Consider the following 19,467-nt stretch of genomic DNA (forward strand, 5'->3'; position numbering starts at 1 on the left):
TCATCATATATTGGTTCTAGCCTTCTAGAGCATTGTTTTATATCACGATGATCGGAACTATATAACATTTTTGCTTATCACAGTTTTAGATAGATATTTTTATTTTTGTTAGAAAAGTTTGAGATCGATCTCGTACCATATATATTCCGTATATATGTTTTGACAAACTATTACGCATTTTATTTATTAATAACTGGATAATTTAAGGAATAAGAATCCTTATCTCCAAATAATTAGGACTCGTACCCGCTGATCATGATAAATCAATACTACATATACAAACACACACAATTGATGGAGCTCATGACCATAGTGTTTGTGGCATAATTAACAAACCTTGATGGAGTATCAACCTAAGGGATCATTGGAATGGATCGACATACGGTTGATATTTGTGTTTTCGGCGATGATCTTCTTCCTAATAGTTATTTTTCTTTTCCTTTGTGGCTGCCTCTTCCTCCTCCAACATGCCAAGACTTATACCAAAAACGACGACCACGACTTATACGAGGCATATCAGCGAAGATCAGCAATACAAACTAGTAATACTCGGACCTAGAAGAAGGCATGTTTTTTTCCTATTGTCGTTAGTTTTTATTTCTTAGTTTAGTTTATAGGTGTTTCAATTAGTTTAATTATTCTTATTTTATTCCATAAATTGTAATTGCGGTTTAAATCGTTGCCAATTAAGAGCCATTCGTGCTTTGGGGTTTTTCAGTTTCTTAGGGTACGTNTCCTCCAACATGCCAAGACTTATACCAAAAACGACGACCACGACTTATACGAGGCATATCAGCGAAGATCAGCAATACAAACTAGTAATACTCGGACCTAGAAGAAGGCATGTTTTTTTCCTATTGTCGTTAGTTTTTATTTCTTAGTTTAGTTTATAGGTGTTTCAATTAGTTTAATTATTCTTATTTTATTCCATAAATTGTAATTGCGGTTTAAATCGTTGCCAATTAAGAGCCATTCGTGCTTTGGGTTTTTTCAGTTTCTTAGGGTACGTTCTCTTGTAATCATGATCAGTTGATCACTTGAGATCGATCGTGCCAATTAGATTTTAATTTGTGGATACAAGATCCGGAGAGAATATGCATGTATGAAAAGAAAAAAAATTAACACAAAGTTACTTGATTAAAATATTCATGTCAGGTAGAGAGATAGATTGATTCAGGACGTTAATCAGAAGGTCGGGGTGAGTGTGAGTGTGAGTGTGTGCCAGAGAGAAATTTGGCGATTTCGTGACTTCGTGCGAATCTCCATCGGAGATCGGCCTCACGCCAGTCGCCGAGAATATTCTTCTTCCTCCCTCCTCTTCCTTTCTTGTCCCTGAGAGTGTGTTCCCCGTGTGTAATGGCTGACTCTCCAGATCCCCCCGACGGTTCTATGTCTCCAATCCAAGCTCCAGATCTAAATCTATCCTCGGCTCCTCTTAATGAATCCTCTCAGATCTCGCCTCCTCCTTCCTCGATCCCACGGCAGGTGCCGTTTGTTGACGCACCGTCTCATGCCGAGCGATTCAAAGCCTCTCTCAGAAACTTTCGGAGAATTGATTCTCCGGTTCTCATGGAAGATGGAATTCCAGTTGTTCAAGCTCCTACCTCTGTCCTGTTAAAGTCAGCCGACCAATGGAAGGGTTACATCATAGCTCATTTTCACGGGTTAATTCCTACTGCCTCGAAGATTTTCTCGGACCTCAATCCAGTTTGGGGAAAGTATGGAAGCATCACCATTAGACATGTCTCAGATACATCTTGCCTCGTTCTCATTCCATGTCTTAAAACCCGGGAGTGGGTTCTGCAGGTGGGTTACTGGCAAGCAGGGAACTGCGCATTTAATGTTTCTCCTTGGTCCGTTGATGCTTCCCTGGAGGTTCAAGATCTCAAAACAGTACCTACTTGGGCAGTGCTGCACAATGTTCCTCCCCAATTGTATTCCCTTTCTGGTATCAGCCTCATCACTAGTGCAATTGGCGAGCCTCTGCATACTGAAAAGTCTAAATTGGATCCCTACTATATGGGTAAAACAAAGGTCAAGGTTGAAATCTCTCTGGAAAAGGCTCCCCCTTCAACCATCATTGTGCGGGATGAGGCTTTAAACTCGGTCAAAGTAAGCGTTACTTATCCTCGTCTACCTCCGAAGTGTTGCAATTGTGGGCGATTTGGACATCTTATTAGCAGGTGTCCCAAGCCACTCATGAAGCAGCAGGTCGTTTTTGAAAAGAATGGGGGGTTTGTACCTGGGGGTGTTGCCTCTGCGGTTTCTAAGGTGCCTTTGGTCTCAGAGAAGGAGACTGTTAAGCTTGTGGACACTCCTATCTCTACTGAGGTTCTTCCCAGTTCGGGGTCACCCACGGATGCCCTGGATACTCAAAAGGATGCTTCTTCTAGCTCACATGATAGAGGCAATAAGAAGCATCGAAGTAGAAGTACCCCTCCAGTTAAGCGTGTTATCCTGCCTCTGAAGGATTTCTCTGTGGCGGATACAATTCAGGCGAATGTAGAGAGCTGGTTACGGGAAAGAGAGGCGAAGCAGATAATAGCAGTGAAAGATCTCCTTGGTCATACTAGTCATGCTCCCGAGGTCTCTGAGGAACCTTGGACAGAGATTACCTCGAAGTCAAAGTCAAAGAAGAAGAAAAAGATGACTCAGAACTCGATCAGTCAAAACGCTCAGTCTTCAAACCTTTCAAGGCAAGGTATTCCTGGTGCTTTGGGGGTTCGAAAACTAGCAAAAATGGAAAATAAAAAACAGTTTGGTTTACAGAGGATGGAGAGTAAGTTTAACGGAATGAAGCCTTGTCCTGAGAAGTATAAGATCGTTCCCTCCACCTCAAGCTCTCAACCTGACCGGGGTAGTTCCTCGGTTAGGACTTGTTAGTTCCTGAAAGAGCTTTGCTCTACCTTCACTTTTGGGTTATAGATGACGAAGGTTTTTTGTTGGAATATTCGGGGTTTAAATAGTACCTCTAGGCAGCGGTATTTAAGAAACTGGGTCCTAAAGAATAAGCCTCTTCTTGGCAGTATTTTGGAGACACATGTCTTGGAGGAGAATGTGGCTCAGGTTTTGCAGGCTTCCTTTCCGGGGTGGAGAGGAGAGCAAAACTATCAGTTTGCGGCAAATGGACGTATTTGGGTTGTCTGGGACCCGTCCATCTCGGTTATTTGCTTTTACATGTCTGCGCAAATAGTATTGTGTGGAGTTTACATTCCAAGTACAAAAGAGAGTTTCGCGGTGGCCTTTGCTTACGGCTTTAACACTCAGGTTCAGCGGAGAGCTCTATGGGAGGATATTACGATGATAGTGCAGAACTCTCCTGCTCGACATTCGCCTCTGATGGTCCTTGGGGACTTCAATCAAATTCTCACTGCAAATGAGCACTTTTCGGTTCACCCTCATCCTCTACCTTTCGCTGGTATGTCAGAGCTATTAGAGTGCACATCTGCAAATGAGTTATCGGATTTGCCTGGTAGAGGAGCCTTCTTTACTTGGACTAACAGTCAACCTGAAGATCCTGTCCTTAGAAAACTTGATAGAGTCCTTGTAAATGAGCAGTGGAGGGCCTCTTTTCCGGATTCCCTTGTCGTGTTTGATCCTCCTGGAGACTCGGATCACTCCCCTGCTCTGGTCTCCACCTCTGAACCTATTGCAGGGAGCAAGAAAACATTCAAATACTTTTCATTCTTGTCTACTCACCCTCGGTTCAAGACTGTTATTGCTGAAGCTTGGAGTTCAGAAGTTATGGTAGGGTCCAAACTGTTCACTTTGGCTCAGCGTATGAAACAGGTTAAAGCGGCCTGTCGTCAATTGAACAGAGAGGGCTTTGGCAATATTCAGCAGAGAACTAAGGATGCTCTACTCCAACTGGAACTGATACAAGCTGCTTTAATGACTACTCCTACCACTACTTTGTTTCGAGAGGAATTTGTTGCAAGAAAGAAATGGAGATTTTTTGCAGATGCTCAAGAATCTTTTTACAAACAGAAGTCAAGAGTACGCTGGTTATCTGAGGGGGATGCTAATACTGCCTTTTTCTTCAAATCAGTTCTTGCTAATCAAGGGTTCAACGCAATCAAGTATCTCAGGACTGATGAGGATGAGCGTGTTTATAATGTTATTCAGATCAAGGAACTTCTTCTAGCATATTATCAGAATCTGTTGGGATCTGAGAATGTTGGAGTTACCCCTATGACGGTGGAGAGTATCAAAGCTCTAAACTCGTTCAGGTGTGAACCGGAACTGGCCACTCAACTCCTTCAAACTCCCTCTGTCGCAGAGATAAGACGAACCATTGTCACTATGCCTAAGTCTAAAGCGCCTGGCCCGGATGGTTTCCCAGTTGAATTCCTGAGGGAGGCTTGGGACATAGTTGGTAGGGACACGGTGGAAGCTGTTCAGCAATTCTTCGAGACTGGATACCTCCCAAGAAACTTTGCCGCAACCGCCATTACTCTCATCCCCAAGGTCCCAGGAGCAGATAAAATTGCACAACTAAGACCTATATCCTGCTGTACAACAGTCTACAAAGTCATTGCTCGCCTGCTGAAACAAAAGCTTAAACTGTTTATTGCTGATGCAGTTCAAGCGAACCAAGTTGGGTTTGTTCAAGGTCGTCAGTTGTGTGAAAACGTTTTACTTGCCTCAGAGCTAGTTAACAACTTTCACTCGGCAGGACCTACTACTAGAGGCTGTCTTCAGGTGGACCTAGCAAAGGCTTATGACAATCTTGATTGGAAGTTTTTGGAGAATCTCCTTATCGCTCTAGACTTGCCGGCTCAGTTTATTGGTTGGATCAAGGAATGCTATACTACTCCTTCCTTTAGTATAGCTTTAAATGGCGAACTGGTGGGTTTTTTTCCAGGCAAGAAAGGTCTTCGTCAAGGTGATCCAATCTCCTCCTTACTATTCGTTTTGGCTATGGATGTTTTATCTAAGAAACTGGACAGAGGAGTTTTGAATCAGAGGTTTGGGCCTCATCCGCAGTGTTTAGCTCCCCTAATTACTCATTTAAGCTTTGCGGATGACATCCTAATATTTTTCGATGGCAAGCAAGACTCGTTGGATAACATTCTCCAGATTCTTGAGGAGTTCAAAATCGAATCAGGCTTGGGGATAAACAAGGAGAAAACGGCTCTGTTTTTGGATGGTGATGATATCCAACAGAACCAGAGTATAGCAGAGAGAGCAGGTTTGATTCAGGGCTCCTTTCCAGTTAAGTATCTCGGGGTCCCCTTATCCACAAAAAAATGGTAAGACAAGATTACCAGCCTCTGATAGATAAGCTTCTTCGTAGATTCAACTCTTGGACTGCAAGACACCTTTCTTTTGCTGGTCGATTGCAGTTAATTCAGGCTGTCATCTATTCCACCATCACATTCTGGGCTTCAATGTTTATCCTCCCAAAGAGTTGTTTGGAGGAAATGGAGAGTATGTGCAGTGCTTTCCTTTGGAAGGGTGTACCTAATTCTGCTAGGGGTGCTAAAGTCAGCTGGGAGTCAGTTTGCACAGAGAAGGAATGTGGAGGTCTTGGTCTCAAACGGCTCACAAACTGGAACAAGGTCCTTGTTCTGAAACTGATCTGGCTTATTTTTGCTGCTGGGGGTTCTCTCTGGGTCTCATGGGTAAGGATGCACCTAATTGGCAACCAGTGTTTTTGGGATCTAAATGGTAACGCCTCGGGGAGTTGGATATGGAGGAACCTCTGTAACATCAGACATTTGGCTCGACCCTTCATCTTTTGTGAATTGGGTTCTGGTATTACTTGCAAATTCTGGACTGATAATTGGACATCTCTCGGACCATTACTGGACTTAACAGGGGCTTCTGGTCCCCGAATAACGGGTCTCCCTTTATCTGCGGTGGTTCATGATGCTGTAAGGGATGGTTAATGGTGGTTGGCTAATAGCAGGAGTCGAAACCCCATAATCCAATTACTCAAGTCCTGCCTTCCTCCCCCTCCTCTAGCTAATAGTCCTAATAATCAAGATGATTGCTATCTCTGGAAGATTGGTGATGCGTCTCCATCCACTTCGTTCTCCGCAGCCGCCACTTGGAGTTATCTATATCCTCCGGGAAATAAGGTAGACTGGTATGCTTCTGTATGGTTTAAAGGCAGAATCCCCAAGCATGCCTTCATAGCCTGGCTCAACTCTCGCCATAGACTTCTTACAAGGGATCGAATGGTTCGCTGGGGTTTTACGGTTCCATCTTCCTGTGTGCTCTGCAACTCCTTCGATGAATCTCGTCAACACCTGTTCTTTGATTGCTCCTATGCGAAGGAGGTTTGGCATCACTTCACTGGTAAAGTCCATCTCTCTCCTCCTTCATCCTTTGAAGCGGGAGTCACATGGTTGAGGAATCCTTGTAGGGATAAGAACATCACTTGGATTCTTCGACTTCTTTACCAAGCCTCAGTGTATTCTATTTGGAAGGAGCGGAATTCACGCCTTCATACCTCTCTCTCTCGACCAGCCTCGACATTGATCCAAGAGATCAAGAACATCATTCGAGCTCACCTTGGCCCCCTCACGCTCAAGCAAAAGATCTCCAACCCAGATGACTCTCTTTTGATCACTTGGTTCCGTTACTTCCTCTAATATATCTCTCTCCTTTTCCTCGATTGTTTTTCTCTTCCTATATTGTATAAGATGGTAAGTGTTACTCGTGTGGAGGCACTTTGTATGTTTTAACGGAATTAATGAAGTATGTTAAAAAAAAAAATAAAAAAAAAATAAAAAAAAAATAAAAATAAAGGAATTTCACTAAAAGTGATTAATTATTTCTTATAGAAAGACACAAAAGCAAAACATAATGAAGGAACAAATTGAACCAAATCCAATGATTTAAGAACAAACTAAATACCATAATAAAGACTTCAAACTCGATTGACGATGATTGATCCCTTGTCCACATCATGGTCGCTGATCGTCTCGTCGGTTCTTAGAGTAGTATATGAGGGTTTATGAAGGGATAGCCACTTACGAAGATAATAAAATATTATGCTGCCCAAAAGGACAAGGTAAAGGAATATGGCTCCGATCATCGCATACATAAATTTTAACGTTTCTTCTGAGGAGAGGTGGTCACCATCATCTTGCATGGTTAAGCTAGCTAGATAGCGATCCACTAACAAGGTAAATTAGGTAATGTGATAATATTTAACTAGACCTTTGAGTTAATTTTCACCTATAAAAAGAGAAGATGCTCTTGCATATATATAAAATATCATATATGTATATATATATATATATTGTTGTTAAGTCTTGTTTGTAATCCGATTACATGATGAATATGGCTTGATACATATATATATATAATTATAATTTCTGAAGATAATCGTCTCCAAAAAAGATAAATAAAATACGTAACCACAATATCTTTATTGTAAATCTGATAGGTCTTCAATTCAGAAGATAAGAGACAGATTAGTTAATATTGAAGCAAATCCCATAAGAATAATTTAAGGGGAAAAAAAAAGAAGTTTATAGAGAATATTAAGATGACTACAAGATAATTTATCTTCATCGCTAACTTTGCGCTTTGTCTTGATCGTCATTAGAATTCAAGCTCCATGGGCTAAAAAGTGAGGTACACAATATCTTCATCTTTCTGAGTAGACGTCCGTGAGCAAAATTTAAAACAAAGACAAGAGCCGAAAAGGATAACAATCATGGACATCACCACCATTACCCTGAACAAAACTATTACGGTTTCTTCATATCGTGATGCATCCATGGTGTTTGCGAGAGAAGAGGACTTCTCGATCGGTTTAATGAATAGATAAGAGTAATTGTGAAAGTCTTTGTAAGTAGAGGAGCTATACAAACGAAATATATATAAGTAGAGGAGCTAGCGGTTGACTCCTAACTAGGTTAGCCGTTGACACAATATATAATTAGTTTTTTTTTTTCTCTCTTATTTTTACATAATTTGAGTTACATATAGATTAGGAAAAGTTAGTTAACTATTGGATAACTACCACCCTATATCTCCGGCGGCCATAATGATCAAAGAAGAAAGGAACCCTAATTACAAGCCGGCAATTAATGGACCTAACGCTAATCTCTCTTTAGGATGTTAGCTTCAACAATTTTGTGACCTTCAATTCCCTAATTACCATGGTCAATTTATCGTATTACTCGTACCTTACATAGTAAGAATCAGCTCTTACGTTGTTTACTTCAACGTGAAGAAATCAATAAAAACAAGTCCTGCGATATTGATGGATTTTTTGGTTTTAGTATTTTGTGTGATAATTTGAAGAAAAATATCTAACTATGAACTTAATTAACATCCATCACCACCTCAAGTCGAGCAAAAATTCATCATTCCGAACCATGGACGAACGACCGACAATTTATGTTGACAACAATCAAATTTTTAAAAAGGAGTTGCATTATAAGTCGATCAATGATGACTAAAAGTAAAACCCGTAAAATTGTAGAATGTAACAATATTGAACCTTAAGTATACATCTTTTAATTAAACTCCCATGCATGGGTCTCCAGAAATCAATCAGTCGCTGTCACCATCTGATATTTCCTGGATCATCTCCCCCGCAGGCAACCTCCCGAGTTCGATATCATGTAAGCGGTGATGTTCCTTCTCAAAATAATCATTAGTCAACCAATCAAAAAATATGATACTCATGATTATACAAATGTTCATAAAAAAAAAGATCAAGAACTAAAGAGCTTGAAAGCTCTATTATATCATCACGCCGGTCGTCGAAGGGAGGAGGTGCCATAGATCCCATTACTGAAACAATATGAATAACTAAAGCAATTTTTAACTTGTAAGGCGACGTACAGTATATATACAAAATTTCTTACTCCTATTGTTTTTTCCCTTATTTTTAACCACCAAAAGCATCAACATGTAACAAGATGTGAAAGTAAGTAGACGTCAATATTTAACGGATAACTTTAAATTATATATTTTTTTTTTCCAGCTAAATATTTTCCTTATGTGAGTGGGATTATGGAATTATATTGTTTTAATATATATCATTTACAATATCCTGTAAATATATATATACATTAATAACGAAAATTTTAAAAACAATATTTGATTTGTAGACATTTACATCTCACTGACTTAAACAGATAATTATGAACAAAATCTTTACTATATCTTCTAAAATTGAAGATATATACTACTAAAAAACATAATTACCCTTATGCTCATTTAATGATTCACAAAAAAAAAAAAAAAATTAGTGAGCTAATTTACACTTTTTAATTTTTTTTTTAAAGAACCAAATGACTCGAAGCGGAACTAGACACTGGAAGAATGAATACATACATTATGTGGACATCACTCAATCAGAATCATATACACAATAGTAAGCATCTTCTCCGACTAAAATGTTTCGCATAATTTTGGGATGAATAAGTCTCTGATTTTGTGTTCTGCTATTGCCTTATCTACTTGAGCACCATTTGATCCACTTGAGCTTATTCTGCTCAAAAATTTTCTTTCACATACAAGTAACTATTGTCTCTTACTATCTTCTTGAAAATACTCACACACTGTGTTTATAGAGTCAACTACAATAAAACTACACAAACAAACAAACAAATTTCAACCTTGTTCGAGAAACAGATTTGAGTCTTCATGCTCCTTCATTTTGCTATCATCTTGAGGACGTGGGGAACACCTGCTGCCAAACCGATACCAATGACTCCTAGCAAAACCACACACATAGCTTTGCACTTGCTGACTCCATAAGAAGCGGTCCATATGCTAGCAATGATTATCTTCATCGCTAAGGCTAAGCTGGCTGTAACAACAAATCTTGTCCAATAATCCTGTATGAATCCGCAGAAAAGAGTGACTACTCCTCCTATTAATATCCATGGTATAGAATTTGGCTCCACCTTGGCTTCTTTATCCATGGAGATGTAAGTGACAACATTGTTGAATACTTTGCCCATGAGTATACCGCATAATGAAGCAAAGGCACCGAGAGCAGTTATTTTCACGCTTTCATTAGCATATGTAACCACATAAGCAGTGATAGCTACTAGGGCACCCATCATAACCCCCAACTCATCTCCTGTCAAGATGCCTTTAGGGGCTACAGTGCTCTTCAGCCACTTTGGCAGTGTATTCACCATGGTTTGTAATGCAGAACCATCTATGGGATCCTTCTCCCTCAGTAAGCTTTCCTTCTCTTCTTCCCAGTTCTTTCTCTGGTTTGCAGTTAAGGTTTTCTGCTCTTCTTCCCATTTCTTTCTGTGGTATGCCACCTCCTCCTTTCGGAACTCTGCTACTGTCTCATAGTTCCAAGGGTTTCTCTGTTCATTCAAGTGAGAAAAGAAAGGATATTGAGTTTTTACTGTTGAATATCACAATGCGTGCCTTTCTCAATGTATATATTGAGTTNTTTGAGAATGGTAATGTTGTTTGGATCCCATGTGAGATTACCTTATATTCTTGAATGACAAATTGATCTAAGTGCTACATGAGTACAATTAGAAAAATATAATACTAATATATATTTATTTATTTTTATTTTTATAATTTTTAAACATTGATTCAATATATAATATATGAATAATAATAATTAAACAAAAAATATATTTAATTAATTGTCATATTATTTAGATATATCAACAACATCTATTTAAGAACATAAAACTATAATTGATAAATTTGGAGGAAACCTTAGAAGTGAAATAGTTTCTCTCATTTTATTCATTAGCTTTTAGGCTTATATTTATACAAAGATATAACTTGTCTAACAAGTTCTTTACATATTCAATAATGGTAAATCTACTTATTTAGTAATAGGAGAATATTACACAAATGTTAACTTTCCATTTAACTCGATCTCGTAATCTCCAAGATCTCCTCATACCCTCCCGCAAGCTCATACGTGGTAACACGTATGAGATTGGACGATCATCATCACATCATCTTCACGGTCTTTGTACTCACTATAGAGTCATCAATGGCGTTATACCTCGCCATAAGGTCATCGAGTCGGTGGAGAATGTGTATCTCCATTGATTTCAAAATCACAAGTTTAAATCGTTCTTCAAACTTCTTGTTCATGAAGAAACTTGTGTAGTGGTCATGGTCAAATTCAGGTTTGTCATCTTCGGATCAGCATCGTATCCGTCAGATTCATCACTTTGATAGTTATCTTCGTGGCTCCATCTTGTTTGTAGGAAAAAAATGAATCCACATGAAGACTCGTTGGAAAACACAATCATGTGCTATTGTACCCATATCTCTCATGAAAGAGACACATCTTTCTTTCTTTCTTTTTTTTCTAAAAAAAACAGTCGAACAAATTTTTTTTTTTTTTAAGTTTTTTTTTTTTTCTTTTTTTCGAAAAAACAAAGCAAAAAAAACGAAAAGAACTATAAAAGAAATCAAGGAAGTATGTTTGATACACCAAAACAAAGAAAACCAGTACGAACAAAGAAACAAAATTCAAAATTTTTTTTTTTTTTTAAACTGTAGAAACAAAAGAAAACCCTAATCCATTGGTATAAGATCAAGGCTCTGATACCATGATAAATTTGGAGGAAACCTTAGAAGTGAAATAGTTTCTCTCATTTTATTCATTAGCTTTTAGGCTTATATTTATACAAAGATATAACTTGTCTAACAAGTTCTTTACATATTCAATAATGGTAAATCTACTTATTTAGTAATAGGAGAATATTACACAAATGTTAACTTTCCATTTAACTCGATCTCGTAATCTCCAACATCTCCTCATAAGTTTCCTATTCTATTTATTTACTTACCTTACTCAAAAGTCCCTGGAGTTCATCACGCTTTGTGGTAAGATATTGGTTCTCCCTCTTTTGTTCTTCCAATTTCTTCTCCAAAAAGTACATTCTTATTTGTGAGTACTTCGTACTGTTCAACCAGAGCATGCTGTTGTTTCTCCATAAACTCTATATTCTTCTTGGATGTTAGCAGCTCATTTTGAAACTCTGCTGCTGTCTCATCGTTCCAAGGGTTTCTCTGTTTATTCAAGTGAGAAAAGAAAGATATTGATGAGTTTACTGTTGAATATCACAATCCGTGCCTTTCTCAATGTATATATTGAGTTTCCTATTATATTTATTTACTTACCTTACTCAAAAGTCTTTGGAGTTCATCACGCTTTGTGGTAAGATATTGGTTGTCCCTCTTTTGTTCTTCCAATTTCTTCTCCAAAAGTATATTCTTCTTTTTGAGTACTTCGTTCTTTTCAACCAGAGCATGATGTTGTTTCTCCATTTCTGTCTTCTCTTCAACAAATTTATCCAGTTGTTTCTCCATATACTCTATCTTCTTCTTGGATGTTAGCAGCTCATTTTGCTTTTGAGAATGGAAAAAAGATACTCAGCTACACGAAGTATAGCTCAATACATGACCACACATCTCAACTTTAAAAATGTATTGTCAACTACACCAAGTAAATGTATTGGTCACATATACCAACTATATGATGACATGTGCTCAACATCACGATCATTTTATTCCGGTACACTGTTTGTTAGAATCCGGCGTTGACCATGTTTGACCGGTGTTGAACAATGTTGACCAACAATTTTATTTTATTTTTTTAATTTTATTATAGTATTAGAAAAAAAAACTGTTTTATAGAATAATTTATGGCCTTTAATAATTAACAAAACATCTATATTCATTATAAAGATATATTTTACATTTGTTAATGCAATCAATCTTATAATAGTTTTTTTCAATTGTAAAACTTAACTTCAAATATATTAAAAATCATTAATATATTTTTCAGATATTAAAACTTTTATTTTACCACATATCCTACTATATTAAATGAGAAGTATAAATTTGAAACTAACCTTATAATTTATGCTGCATATCTTGTGTTTTGAATTTTTAAAAACAAAGATATATTACTCAATCTATGAAGAAAACAATGCGTGTTTTAATGATCCACATCGGTGGATTAGTAAAACTAAATTTATGTGGTTGATAAAATTAATAAATTTTATTTGCTCACAATTACAATATTATAATTAATTTAAAATATTTCACAAAATAATGATGCAAATACAGCAAACAAACAATATAAAATTGTATAATATACATCAAACAAATTAAAATGCTATAATATTCTAAAATAATTAGTATTCAGAAAGATATATGTATATTTACCAAAGAATTACAATATTAAGTAAATACTGTCCATATTTTATTTATTATAACATGAATTTCTGGTTTTAGTTTAAGTTTCAATATCTTAAAAACTGTTAATGATTTATTTTCAGTTTTATTTATGTTTTGAACTTAAAAAAAAAACCTAACTATTATAAGATTGAATGCATTAAACATATATAATATATCTTTATATTGGATATAGATATGTTTTTTTAACCATAAATGATTCAACAAAACAATTTTATTACTTTTGTAAGTATTAAAAAAAAAAATTGATGGTCAACATCAGATATATTTAGTCAACGCCGGATTCTGATAAATAGTATACCAAAATAAAATGATCATGATGTTGAGCACATGCCATCATATAGTTGGTACATGTGGCCATGCAATACATTTACTTCGTGTAGTTAGCTATACATTTTTAAAGTTGGTATGTGTGGTCATGTATTCAGTTATACTTCGTGTAGCTCACTATCTTTTTTCCTTTGAGAATTCACATCAGACAGCTTATCATCATCATCATTAATAAAAGCTTTTGCTTCCTTCTTCAGTTGAAGGACTTTGTAAAGAAATTGATCCCTGCATCAGCAAAGAGAAGAAGAAAGAAAGAAAGAAAGAATATAAATTGATCTATGCATGTTTGATCATAAACAAGAAACAAAAGGCCAAATGAAATTTGAACCTGATCAGTGCTTCCTTGACCTGTTTTGGCAAGCATCGAAACATCAATAATCATCAAACCATTAACACAAAATTTTATATAAACAGAACAGCATTTAAAAAGGAGCATCCATATGTGATACCTGACGAGCATGTATCTCACTTTCAAGATTAGAATTTTCATCCCGAAGAAGAAGAATCCATTTTTCGTTGCAAAGAGTAATCCTCGCCTGAAGAAAGGTACAATTTCCAAGCTCAAAACGCGCGCTCAGTATATATAAAACAACCCAAAGAAAACTCTAAGCGATATCCACTTCCAACTCATTTAAGGTATATTGGAAACTGACCTCACGAGACTGGATTGTAGCACCGCTTGAAGACTCGTTGACGTTAGTAGTAGTAGTAGTATCCTCCTCCTCTGCTACTTGGTTTAAAGACCTAAGACGTTCAGGCGTAGCATCCACAGATTCTAATCCCGATTCGAGATCTTTCACACGATTCTTCAATTCAACACACTTTTGCACTTTTGACGACCAAAAATCACCAACAGAACAATATCAGAACAAATGATCACTCAGAATCAATCTCAAACCCTAAATTCCACCAACATTTCATTCCGATCATCTTATGATTGATTGAATTTTCATAACGATCGTCACAATTAGATTGTTCTCTTACGAAAAACAAAAACCAAAAAGAAGAAAGAAAGATCTTTCTTTACCTTTTCGAGATCTTTCATGTTTCAAGTCTCCGATAAAATAGCGAATCTTCTCTTGTGTATCATCGGTTCCTGCCATGGCTGGTTTGTTTCTTCGTCAACTTAGCTCCTCAGTAGGGGAAAATATCTCAGTTTCTTCTCGTTCTAGTAACCGTTTCTAATCGGAGAAGATGAATTCGCCGATCAGAAACAAAAAGAAAAGGAAGAAGCTAATTCTGCGTATCGACCATTCCCGCCATGGTTGCTTACTGTGCTTTTAAGCTCTCTCTCGCTCTCTCTACTAACAAAGTATGACTCAAAAACTAGTATCTCACTTTTCTGTTACTATCGTTTTTAGTTTTTTTCTTTTTTCTTTTCCGTATAACAACAAATTAACCAAGTTAGTTTGATGTCAAAAAAAACAAAGAAAAAAAAAGTTAGCAATTTCGGCCCATACTTATGGAGCCCAAACTAGTAAGCCCAGATCGTTTTGCAAATTGGAGAATTGTGGTATACACAACAAAATTACACAAATATGGAAAGAGACTAACTCGGAAAAAAACAAATGTCTCTACCTTTTTTTTTATTTCTTTTTCTTTAATACGTTTACGAAATTTAATGTTTAATATTCTACTGCCTTTTCAAGATATTTTGTTTTCCAAATTATAAGTAACTACATCCTTGATAGTGAACATGGTTTGGGGGTGTAGCTCATATGGTAGAGCGCTCGCTTCGCATGCGAGAGGCACGGGGTTCGATTCCCCGCACCTCCATTATTCATTTAATTATTTATTTTATGACTTACTAATATATATCTCTCAAGCTCAACCGTCGGATTGTTTTTTTTTTTGGGGGTCATATATCGAAAAATCAACGGCGCAAGATCAACCGAAGCAATAGATAGAAGAAAGAAAAAAAAATAGTATATCATTAGAGAACGTTGGTTTCTTCTTCCCTCTTTCATAGCCTCTCGTTTCTCATCTCCGAGAGAGAACCACCACCGAACCGATGCTCCTCCGTCTTCTTCGCCGGTGACTTTCTCTTCCGATTATAATCAATGAGTCTTCGTGTAGTTTCCTCCGTCTTCTCCGGAATCAATCGCATCCCTAACCTCCACGACGACACTCACCCTCTTCTTCGCTCTCTGTTCTTCAAACCGGCGAATATCGGTCGTCTACGGCGACGGATTCTATTCTCGTCCTATGGAGACCGGAGCAGAGACAGTGTCAGATCCGCCGCAGCCGATGTTTCGTCGTCTATTCTCGACGACGAGCTTCTGAGCAGCGTATCCGCCGTTAGAGATGCGGATGAAGCGCTCGAGATGATTTCTGAACGATTCGGGTCAAATCGCGGCGGAATCGTTGAGCTTGAAGATTGCCGTTCGATTATCTCCGCTGCTATCAGTCGCGGCAATGTTGATCTTGCCTTGTCGATATTTTACGCCATGCGAGCGAGTTTCGATTTAGGTTCTCTCATCTCATTCATCCAGAGTAGGAGTCTCTGTGATTGATTAAGCAAATTTAGGATTCATTCTTTTGTTTTTGTTTTTTATCACAGGTGGAAGTGAAATTGATCGATGGAGATGGTCAAGGCCTGACGTTGAGGTCTACACGATGTTGGTTAATAGTCTTGCTGCTTCCTTAAGGGTTTCTGATTCTCTAAGGATCATCAGAGATATTTGCCGTGTTGGAATCTCCCCTGCTGAGGAGGTAACTATGCAACAACACCTTTTTAACTTATTCACTATCCTAGAATGGTCAGGCTATGTTTGTTTAGCATGATATCGAATACATTGATATTGATCTTAGGTTCCCTTTGGTAAAATTGTGAGATGTCCCACCTGTTTGATTGCCATTGCTGTTGCACAACCCCAGCATGGAGTTCAGGTAATGACTGACCAATCTAATTGATTGTTTTTGCTCAGTATATCTTTTTATTAGAATAACTTGATGATTTGTGCTGTCTATGTTTCTAGATTGCATCTTGCGCTAATTGCCGTTACCAGTATGAGCTTTTCTCTGGTGACATAACCAGCATTGAATCAGAAGAGCTCGGGTTAGTACTCTTTAGTATTTCTCTTCTTTGTTGCCTACCTCTAGGTTTAGATTTAGATTTCTTTTAATATGTTTGTTTAGAGTACTCTTTAGTATATCTTTTAATATGTTTTGTTGGGTGTGAGAGCGGTTTTTGTTTGTGAATTTGACCTGTAAAACAAATTGAGACGTGTGTGGTGTTGATGCTGGGATATTCACTTTCTCTAAGGAGCTACATCTGCCGAACGCAGCAAGGACATTCCTCTCTGGGAGAAAGGGCTCAGACTAATCCAGATAAAGAAGAACAAGATCACATCTTCGGTGCACTCCATTGTGGTAATTGCCATTGTTAACACATTTTCATTTTCAGCGTAATTTTTGATTTTGGTACATCAGATATAGTAACCGTTGCATTGGATTTTCAGGTACGAACTCCTTCCGGTATAGCCCGAACGCACCGGTTTGCCACTGAGACAGCCGAACTCCCTGCGCAAGAGGGAGAAAGAGTGACAGTTGCCTCTGCTGCTCCTTCTAATGTTTACAGACAAGTGGGACCTTTCAAATTTAGCCCCAAAGCTCCAAAGTTTTACCCTGGAGAACCTATGAGCCTCACAAAGCACAAGGATGGACGAGAGTCACTCTTGCTAAGGCCTCCTTTAAAAGATGGAGATAAGATCTTGCAACCATCGTTTATTATACCCCTTCTTGCTGTTTTGGCTACTGGAGATGCTGCTTCTGGCTTTATTAATCCCAGTTTGCCTCAATTACTCTCAATTGCTGCTGTTACATCACTAGCAGTTGGAGTAACCGTAAATTCTTTAGTCCTTCCTCAGCTAAATCAGGTTATATTCTCTAACACATGAACTGCGTCAAGTGAACATGTCTTAGTCTCTTTGGTATGAATCTCATAATCCCTTGCACGGTTTCAGCTCCCTGAACGGACAATAGATGTGGTTGGTATCAAGCAGCAACTCTTATCTCAGTATGATGTGCTCCAGCGCCGCATTAGAGATCTAAAGGAAGCAGTTGAGAAAGAGGTACCAAGTCTCATTTATCCATACCTTTTGAAACCCGCAATATGCAATCAAACACACTACTAAAACTTTGTTGTGTCCATTAGGTGTGGATGTTGGCTCGAATGTGCCAGCTCGAGAACAAAATTTTAGCAGTCGGAGAGCCAGCTTACCGGTATGACCCTCTCAGATCATTTGAACCTCATCATTCGGGAAATTGTTAAGACAATGAGATCTATCATAATAAAATGTGTATCTTACTCAAATATAGTACTCGGAGAACAAGAGTAAAGAAGGTACGAGAAACTCTAGAGAACTCCATAAAGGGAAAGATTGAGCTGATCGATAGTTATGCCAAAGTAAGAAAACGAAAAGAAAAAAAAAACAATTTTGATATTCACAAATCTCACTTGATCTCATGGTTTTAATCTTTCAGCTCGATTTCTTATACGTTTAGATATCTTCAATGATTGAGATCGAGGTGGAAATGGACACTGATGTTCTTGCAGCCGAGGAAGTGAACAATACTGTGAGTTATATTTCGAAGAGATTAGTTAAGAACCTGATGTGATCGAATCTGAAGACTGATGATTAGAACTCCATTGTTTCCACAGGAAAACATTGCTCAACAGATAGAGCAGATCATGGAACTCGAAAACCTTGAAGAGGTATTTTAGTTTTGGAAACATATATTCATATACATTGAACTGTGTATATCTTTCTCCTGCAAGTTCCGAGTTTCATTTTGGAGAACACACGCATATATATATACACATACTTACAACAACTTTGTATTTAACATTACGTTGGTCTATATGTTTGTAATGCAGAAATGGAAAATACAGGCTGAAGCAAACGACGAGGCCGAGAGACTACTCAGCTCTCAACCTTAAAACACACACCCCTGTCAACAAACCGGGTTAGTTAACCATCATACATTATACATCAATTATCACCATCATACTATAAAGCAATTATCAATTTTTCGGCGGGCATATGCATGACATTGAAAATGTCTGCTGTCAAAACTGTAACGTAGATTCGTCAATGATATGAAAAATGTGGACGAATGTTCTGGCAATAGCATCTTTAGTTACAAATCTTTTTCTTTTTCCAGAGCTGCATTGGGGATTTTACACTGTAAAAATGAATACTTTTTTTGAAAAAATTATAATTGGTTAAAGTAATAATGGAAATGCTGATCATTTGGTACAGGTCAAAAACTCTGGAGCATCGCTAAAAGTTAAGTTTCTTTTGTCGGTCGCTATTAGTTAAGTTCTTCGATACATTTGTTATGTAATATACATATACTAGTAGTCTAATAATCACCGAAATTATTAGTTTCTTTAAATATAATTTCCTTTTTTATATACCCTTTGTAATAGTCTTAAATTTGTTTTTTAAATGCAAAGCCTTTGTGAAATAAATTATTAGTAGTTGCTAAACACGCAAAGTGACACTTTTCTCCAGAGAATTGTGAGACAATTAAATTAATGGAAGTATTAATAATTATAATAAGGTTAAAATAATGAAAAAGCCACGTGTCTTCTCTTCTCCACTCCTCTTTTTATTCCGAAAACACACAAAGAAGAAGAAGAAGAAGAAGAAGAAGAAAGGTTAGTTATTAGTATTTTTCCAGGGAAGCTTCTCTTTTTGATTCTCTCTCTCTCTCTCTTCATCGCGCCTCTTGGAGCTTCGATGGTTGGGAATATTCTGGTAACGGGCGGTGCTGGTTACATCGGAAGTCACACGGTTCTTCAGCTTCTTCTCGGCGGCTACAGCACCGTTGTCATTGACAACCTCGACAATTCCTCTCTCGTTTCGATCCAACGCGTCAAGGAGCTCGCCGGAGATCATGGTCAAAATCTCACCGTCCACCAGGTTTGTTCATCTTTTTCTTCTATGTGGG

The 19,467-nt window shown here is 37.6% G+C and overlaps 1 protein-coding gene and 1 non-coding gene across 5 annotated transcripts; both read left to right on the forward strand.

Moving 5' to 3' along the window:
• Window positions 15,213-15,285, forward strand: TRNAA-CGC. Its single transcript has one exon. It is a non-coding gene; the product is annotated as a tRNA-Ala (tRNA).
• Window positions 15,450-18,928, forward strand: LOC104714807. Of its 4 annotated transcripts, XM_010432274.2 has the most exons (13): window positions 15,451-15,978; window positions 16,070-16,221; window positions 16,321-16,398; window positions 16,488-16,567; window positions 16,797-16,881; window positions 16,971-17,387; window positions 17,475-17,582; window positions 17,666-17,733; window positions 17,830-17,917; window positions 18,016-18,087; window positions 18,173-18,226; window positions 18,389-18,477; window positions 18,774-18,928. In XM_010432274.2, exons 1-12 carry the CDS (start codon window positions 15,570-15,572, stop codon window positions 18,449-18,451), a joined length of 1,674 nt encoding a protein of 557 aa, XP_010430576.1. In that variant the 5' UTR covers window positions 15,451-15,569; the 3' UTR covers window positions 18,452-18,477; window positions 18,774-18,928. The 4 variants fall into 4 exon arrangements, 3 of the variants coding, with proteins under 3 accessions (XP_019085247.1, XP_010430577.1, XP_010430576.1); XM_019229702.1 differs by lacking the exon at window positions 18,774-18,928 and having other exon boundaries at window positions 15,450-15,978; window positions 18,389-18,479; XR_755894.2 differs by lacking the exons at window positions 18,389-18,477; window positions 18,774-18,928 and having other exon boundaries at window positions 15,450-15,978; window positions 17,995-18,087.

This window comes from Camelina sativa, chromosome 9 (genome assembly GCF_000633955.1).
Source record: "Camelina sativa cultivar DH55 chromosome 9, Cs, whole genome shotgun sequence".
NCBI classification, from domain to species: Eukaryota; Viridiplantae; Streptophyta; class Magnoliopsida; order Brassicales; family Brassicaceae; genus Camelina; species Camelina sativa.